Below are 8317 nucleotides of genomic sequence, written 5' to 3'. Positions count from 1 at the left end.
CTGCTTTTCAAAACGTCACTGACCCAGAATAAAAAAGCTATCAAAAAAAAAAAAGAGTATAATTTTCTTTACTTTGGGCTAAAATTCACTGAGCCAAAAAAAAGGATCTAAGAGAAAAAAAAATAAGAACCTGCTAATCTGAAAACACCTGAATCTATCACATTTCACCCTATGTTTTAAAGCTGATCTTCAGAACAACTCTTTAGGGAGAAATAACACATAGAAGCAGCATGTCACGTAGGCTAGCTGAAAATCAATACACACTGCTGGACAATGGCTGTTTTATCCAGTAATGAGCTATCAACATGTGCTACAAACCAAACTAATCATTAAGGGCTGAAGCATGGGGATATGGCAGGGACCATGGCAGTGCTGAACTCTCCCAGGAGGAAGAGGAGGGGAGGGCAGGAGCACTGTCAGCCATGGTTTTACTCTCAGCTTTTGCTTAACAGTGATACAGAAAACCCAGACTTAAAATTAATCTCCCTTCTTCTGTTGCCTTTTGTGCTTCCCTTCCCAAGGCTGGAGATGGCAGCTCACAGGAAAGCAGAGCCTCTTCCCTCAGCAGGGAGCTGGGGGAAGCAAACTGCAGCAGAGCAGATATACCCTGTCTGTCCATGCTCATCAAACAACACCACCAAACAGCAGAGGTTTTCTTCTACTGCAAGGACCACTGCATTGCTGCCAGTGAAACTTTTGCAGCTGTGTGGCTTTTTTCTTTAAAAAAAAATAATTACATTTTAAACAGTTACTTGAAATTAATGAGTGCAAGCCTACCTGTCATCCTCCCATCTCTGTTCCACTAGACGGAATTACCTCTTGTGTATGATATTTTTATATCCTTCTCTCACCATCCAGGTCAGCTGAGGCTACATCTACAGTGGCAAGCAGTAGAGCTCAACAGGAACAGATCAGCAGATCAAAAGAGCTGGTGTTCAGAATGCAGTGTACACACCACATGTGCAGGGAAGAAAGGTTGTCTTGGACTAGCTCTAGCCTGAATGCCCACAGCCAGCCAGGCTGTAACTTCTTGGAGCATTTATTTCAGTTTCATTCAAAATAACCATTTCTACTCTCCCTGGTGGCTCAGGAGAATGAACCAAAGCATGGTCAGCAGGTATAACTGGGAGAGCTTCTTCAAGTCAGCAGTGCTGATACAAACTAGAACATCAAGCAGGTACATGCTGTAAATGACAGAACTATCAGAAGAACTGTTAAGTACTTGCCAACCTAGGGAGAGGGTGAGAAACTCAGCCATGCACCCTTTATATAGTTCCTTCCCTTCCACCCAGCAACAGTTTCATTTTCTGCAGATGAGTTACTTCCAGCATTTATGTTCTGCAACATGGTGTTAAGTAATTAAAAACAAACAGTATTTTTTGTCAAGGTTAAGTAGTTTATCTAAAGCCCAATGAAGGTGGTGAAAAAGTTTCTACAGGGATGTCTCTTTTCTAATCCAAATATTGTATAAATACTAATTACTACTACTATGTCTGTGCAGCAAGTGGCAACTTTCCTTTCTGCACTATTCCTTTCTACCTCCTTTTCCTTTTGAAAGCAAAATTACCCAATTTAACAAAAGTGCTTCCAACTCAGGAAGCCTGTTCACACTGAGTTTTGCCCTCCCAGTGCTGTTAAACACTTTTGCTCTTCTCGTTGCCAGGATCCTGGAGCAGCTCTGCTCTGAACCACCACTGTCTTTACTGCCACAACAGCCCAGAATGTGAGGCACTGCAGTAGCTGGGGGCACAGACGGAGGTTTCATGTTAAATACTTGAAGGTACTAAATCCCATCATTTAGATATCAATACACTTTTAAAGATAAGGGCTTAAGTGGCTTTTCTAACATTTTAAAGAAAATCCACAGTGAAGCATGGATTTGAACGTAAGTGGCCTTCTGTGCCCTATACAGGCACCTCAGAAGCAATTCACTCCTTATGGTATTTTAATGCCAATTTTTAACCAGTTATGAACCCAATAGTGCCTTTAACAAACTGAAATTTATCTTGCAAGGAACACGTGAATATAAATATACAATCTATTTCCTTCCATTAGGCATGCAAAACAGACAAAAATAGCCATGGACTGATTCTCTTTTAGGCAGTCTCATGTGTCGGTTGCTTCTCCGATGCCATCAGCCATGCTATGTCACATGCCATGCCTCGTCACATGCCATGAAGTCACCCAGCCAGGGGAACTGCAGACCAGCTCCTCACCAGGCAACTGGCAGCATAAACAGGGCATGAATTCCAGTGCAGCTCCTATGGGAGCTTTTCAGTTTGTAAAAGTCACTGCCGAAAAATCGCAATAAACATTTAATGGACTTTTTGATCATTTTGAAAAAAAAAGTGGAGCTGTAATAACATACTGGGCTCAACAGATGAACATACAGCTAGAACAAAAAAAAGTGTTGGGTAAGAATTAGTAGTCTACCTGACCTCTGGATGAATTAAGCAGGTTTCTGAGAGATAACCTCCTCTACTTGGAGATGAGCGCAATCTGCTATAAGCTGCACAACCAAATCTATCCATATGTATCACTGGATTTTCTTTGCAGAAAAATCATTCATAAAGAATTAGACATAACTGCATGAAAATAGCATAATTTATTTATATCATTAAACACTACTCAAAAACAGTTTCAGCAGCCACATCCTTGTATTATCGTCCTTTGGGTTACAGTAATAAACACTAACATACACACAGATTAATAAGCAGAGCCAAAAATTAGGACCCCTGTAGTTAATTAAAAAGTGAAAGAGTAAGTATATGCCCCAAACACTTAGAGCTAAGATGCACTCTTTTGTGTCTGAATTAGCTCAGCAAGCATGGAAAGAAAAGGGAAAACAAAGTTCTGCACAAACTTGGTGGGAAATGCCACTCATAGGTCTGTTTGCTCTCCTAAGGGAAGAAAGTGGAAGAATTTGTGCACAGGAGGGAAAGTGAAGTTTGGATCCTCTCACAAACAGATTTACATACTGAAAGGAAAAACATATTCCCACTGCACAGCACTACAAACCTTGCTCAGTTTCTGCTGTAGCCACCCATCTGCAAGCAGCTGCACAATCCCCTCGCTGCAACCCCACGCTCCCGCTCACCACCAAAGAATAGACTTATCTCCAACAGTTCTCAAAACATTGCCATGAAGCCCTTCTTTAACCAAAGGAGAGGACACGACTCCTCATTTCACATAGCTGAAAACAATTTTGGACCCTGACTGTGCCTCCTCTGTTTACAGAAAGCTGAGCACCAGGTTGGACCCCTCTAAGGGGCCAGCCCGTAACACAACCCTGGGAGGGAAGCTATGGGAGAGGAGACATAGGACAGGGCTTCCACATTATTCCCCACAAGCTCATTGTCAGCCAAGCCCCAGCTCCTGCCTGCTCCTTCCACAGCTGCAGCAAAAATGACTTCAGGTCTCAAAGATGATCCACACACCACAACAGAGCATCTCCCTGGCGAGCCATCCTCTATTCATCAAAACGTTTGCAGCCTTCTTGGCAGGAGAAATCCCTCTCTTGAATACTTCCCCGTAGGATATATCTATAATGAGTCCAGCTCAGGGCTTGTCACCTGCACTTTTAGGTGGCTGTTCAATGACACAAAACAGCTTTGCAGATGCTGTTAAGTTGTGCTACATGAGAAAACTGGGAGAAAGCAAAGAGGTGCTTGAGGAATAGGCACAGATAACGTTCATCTTGCTGTGACTGAATTTTATTAGAATATCTAGGATAGAGGGAAGGAAAAAAGGACAAAAAAGAATAAGCCAAAGCAATTTCATTAATCTTGTCAGGGAGGGAAGGTGGTAATTATTACTCTCATTTGTGGAGATCAGCTTGAAAACTGGAAAAAGTTAAAGAACAATATATAAATCTGAAAAGATACATAGATAAGGGTTTATATTCTTGTATCATTTTACTACAGCCTCATGATTTTGTAAGTAGCTTCCTCATTTGAAAATGTCTGGAGATGGGAACATTAGAAACCATATTGCTTTCATTTCTTTACCCATTTTTTTTGTGTGTTTTTCAAGCTTCATTAAATAGCCTTATTCATAGCTAAATATTTAGCTGAAGATAAAGGCACACTGAAAACAAAGCTACATTTTTACCTGTTTCCCAGCAACTGCATCTTCTAAACCAAACAGCATTAAGGGAAGTAAATGTTCATCCTTGAACACTGTTCTAACTAACATCCACTAAGAGAAATTCCACCAAAGCAGGCTTTTACAATATTAAGCCACTGGCACTAACTTAATAGGATCTCTAGAATAATTAGAGCTATTAAGTAGTAATCTCTTCACTAATTATTTTAAGGAGGTCCTTTTGCCCCTATGTACTTCTTGTTCTTCCCAAAAGTGCCGTCCTTCTCACAGAAGACTGTGACTTAAACCACAGTCAAACATATCTAAAAATCAAGTGTTTCATTTTACACATGGTAGGGGGGGAAAAAAAAAAGCTAACCATTTTGTTACATTTTTTAAGCATATAACTCCACAAAGTTATATGACCAAACTGATTGGAGTATTAAGTTGATCTTTTCCTAATTAAGCAGACTAGACAAGTGCTCTATCACTACCAGATCCCTCTCAGGAGGAAGAGAAGACTGGATCACAAAGAATTTTAAGGCAGAATAAAATATGAGCAATCCAGACTAGATCTCACTATTACTTTTTTCTTCTGTACCAACTATTTATGCATATCTCCTCTTGTGCTGTGTGTTATACAACACTGGACATACTTTTTGAAGCTATACCTCAGCAATTTGAAAAATAGATCATCATCAGATTTACATCAATCTTTATTCACTCAAAAAGTAAGCTGCTCTTTTAATAGTTACAAGCAGCCACTCTGACATTCCTCTAAAACTTCTCCAGGTGAATCTGAAGATTTAAAGCAATTAAAGTCTCTGGCTGCTTTGCAAATCTCATCCCATGATTCCTACTATTTTAAAAAACCTTTTCCTTGAGTGATCTTATTACTTCTATTTCACCTTTACCACCACAGACCCATAGATAGAGTTACTAATGGTTCCTGTATGTCATGTAAGGGACTGTGTCTTCAGTTCTTCATCACAGCTGTGTCACCACTTGCTTTTGTGACCCAGAGCAGATGCTGAAGCATCACAGCTCCACTCATAGGAGGTGTCTGTACCATTTGTTCCATCTTTAATCATTACAAAAATTGCGTATGTCACTCCTAAGGGATATCTATGGATGTTTTACAACAGTCAGACACACACAGCTCAGCCCCAGGTTTGCAGTGCGTTAATTAGAGCACAATCTAGGTCCTCAGATTATTACAGAAAAGAAATACAATTTAATAATTTCTGTTTTAATAGGCAGGACTCTTTCACTGAGATATTGACCAAAAATCCTTGCTGTTTTTTGACAAACTCCAACCTGACTTTTCAGACAATATAATTTAAAATTAAAACTCTATTCTAAAAATGCATGCAACTTTAATTCAGCACCCTCTGTCTTAAAGCTTGAGATTGTTTTCCAAGTCTGTATTATGACAACTGCCACCTCACACTTTCTACCAAAGGCAGAGTTTGACTGGCACAACAAATGTGTGTCTGGCAAGCTGTGCTTGGTGCAACAGTCAGATTAGCTCCTGTCTGGTAGGAGTTTCTGCTTGAAAATCTAATACTAAAGCAAAAGACAAGAAAGCCTACCGTTAATAATGTTTGGCTTCAGACCCCTTTTAAAATTCACTCATCAAAACACATGGTTTCAAACACAATATTCATGGAAACATGGATCCTAAAAGTGATTTGGCAGAATACTCCTTTGCACCACCTGTTTTAACCATATTTTCTCTCAACTAAGCCCCATAGTCATTTCATTGCAAGTGAGCTAAAAGGAAGTAGCTCTGTGGAAACATGACTTAACCCATCCATCCTAGAATAGCTAGGCTCTAAACACATCAAAGACAGGCTGCTTCCCAGCAGTGCTAGTCCTGCTGCCTGGACTTAGCCTCCTTGAGAGTCTCCATGAAAGTTTTCGTGGATACAGTCAGAGGGAAATCAGCCTTCTCAGCAAATTCTTATAGAAGGAAATTCCCAGAAAGCCTATCTGAGAGGCCAGCTCTGGTGTACTCATTATCATTTAACTGCCCAGGTAGCTGCCATAAAATTGGAACAATTAGAAATCAGCCAATGAGTTCTTCCTTGACAAGCTATAACTCATTGCAAGTATGGATGAAAGACTCTGACCTGTAATAATAAATCTCTGTAGAAGCCACAAAAAATTTCTGCTTGTTTTGGCCACAAGCTATCTCTCTACACTTGCAGGGCATGTAGCAGTAAGAACATAATAAATAAAATAAAGTAAAATAAAATAAAATACTATGTACTTAATAGCCTCATTAAGACAGTATAATGCAACTACCTAATTGTCAACAAACCAAAACCATGGAAACTAAAGAAATAACATGACTGTCTTCATGCTTGTGGTTCCCTTGAAAAAGTTTTACAGTGACATGTATCACAAGTAACTAAACATAAGAACCAGTGAGTGCATCTGCACCAAAAAAGGCAACAGATCTGAAAACATCACAAGAAAGTACTGAGAGCTGTTATCTTTCATTTCACTGCTGAAGCGTCCCTCACCAAACTCAGAAACATCTGCCAAGCAGCACAGACATGAACTAACTACACCGACCATAATGCTAGTTTTAAAAGGTTTCTCCAGAATTCCCTTCAACTTGTGCACAGTCACAATGTAGATTTTTGGCAAAAATCTGTGACTAAAAAAGGCACAGAAAACTACAGGAACTTACCTTGCAGCGATAGATGAAGATCATCTATTTCAGAGGAAGCCTGCTCCTCTGTTGAGGGAGATGACTGCTTTGATGCCATATTAAATTCTATGGAGATTCTTTAATCAATTTCCAAACTGAAATTAAAAAAAAAAAAATAAATAAATAACAAGATCAGTACAGTTTTACATAAAAATTGGTAACATTTAAGTGTGTGGCGTGGAGATACACATTTTATTTTGGATTTTCTTCCTTTAGTATAAAGCAACTGTTCCATCTGCATGAATCCAAGCTTGGGTCCCTTGACTCTTTTCTAACGGTGCCCAGCAGTACTGCACAACACAAACCTTGGATCCCAGTGTGTCTTGCCATGAAAACAAAAGCACTATGATTAGGAAAATTCAAGCACAGTTGCTTTCTTTGAGAAAACCAGGGAGACAAAGGTTTACAGTGCCTTCTGCAGATTTATGGCTGCCAAACCTCATTTTAAAAAATCTCTCTTCCTGTCCAGATAATTGTTGCAGAATGGAAACAATTTAGGCAGCATCTGCAAAGATTAAGATGAAACGAAAAAGCAACAGTTACCATATCAGAATAATCACAACTGCTGTGTCTGTCCAGTACCTTGGTTACTCAGCCCCCACGGGGGACTTTTTCCCAGCTCCATTTTTCTCTCCCTGGATACCTCCTCTAACTCTACTGCAACTTTAGTAAACTATATGCTATGTCTTTCTTAAAATTGTAAAACTGTTTCTGTTACTGCAGTAGCTACATTGTTCAATTTGTTCTTGATAAATTTAGCATCTCAGTATCCAAAAGTTAAACAAATTCAAAAAGAAAAAGCTGAAAATCAAATCAGGGCTCACCTTAAACAAGCTTTGTTACCTAAATAACAGTAACCTTTTCATCAGACGTACTAGGATTCACACGCCATATACTAATAACTCATCCACCAAGGGTATGTCAAAATAAAGGGTGTGAATAGATGAGTAAGGAAATACAACATTAAAGAATGACAGAGGAATTTTTACATTCAGTCCCTTGTAGATATGAATCACAAGGCAGCCTTTGTTGACTATATACCATTTTTCCTCACTCCCTGTCTCACTGGCTGCACAGAGAGGACAACACGTGTTTAACGAGGAGCTATTCAATGTTTTCTTCTCCTCACCCTCAACAATGCGTGTCCTTGTGCTTTATCCAAGAGCTGCTCTGATGACAGGATTATTAAGTTCCTCACCAGATTTTCTATGGCACTCATCACCCTGGCATCTGAAGGCTTCACAACTGTCAGTCAATTCACATCTACAGCATCTATGTGAGATCAGAGGTTATTGCCTGCATTTAGAATCACAGAACAGTTTGGATTGGGAGGGACATTTAAAATTCACCTAGTCCAAATCCTCCACCATGGGACATTCTCTTACCAATGACTGGCAAAGACAGAGAGAGAGTAAAGGGATAAAAAATAGTTGCTAATTTGGCTCTGGTTTCCCAGAGAAATAGGTATTGGTTCATATGGCCCAAGCACCAACTCCACCTGCTGCACTGAGTACG

At 39.7% G+C, this 8317-nt stretch overlaps 1 protein-coding gene across 1 annotated transcript in view; it reads right to left on the bottom strand.

The window, feature by feature from the left end:
* Positions 1-6905, bottom strand: part of LOC103777509 (nesprin-2-like) — a gene marked incomplete at its 3' end in the record, with an annotated part of 29847 nt that extends 22942 nt beyond the window's left edge. Inside the window, exon 1 of the mRNA XM_008945062.1 lies at positions 6782-6905. Coding sequence (XP_008943310.1) covers positions 6782-6860 — 79 coding nt within the window. The remainder of the gene's footprint in view (positions 1-6781) is intronic.
* Between the last annotated feature and the right edge of the window lie 1412 nt (positions 6906-8317).

Source organism: Merops nubicus, unplaced genomic scaffold (genome assembly GCF_000691845.1).
Source record: "Merops nubicus isolate BGI_N331 unplaced genomic scaffold, ASM69184v1 scaffold2778, whole genome shotgun sequence".
In the NCBI taxonomy this organism is placed as follows: Eukaryota; Metazoa; Chordata; class Aves; order Coraciiformes; family Meropidae; genus Merops; species Merops nubicus.
This window is presented reverse-complemented; position numbering and strand designations above follow the sequence as displayed.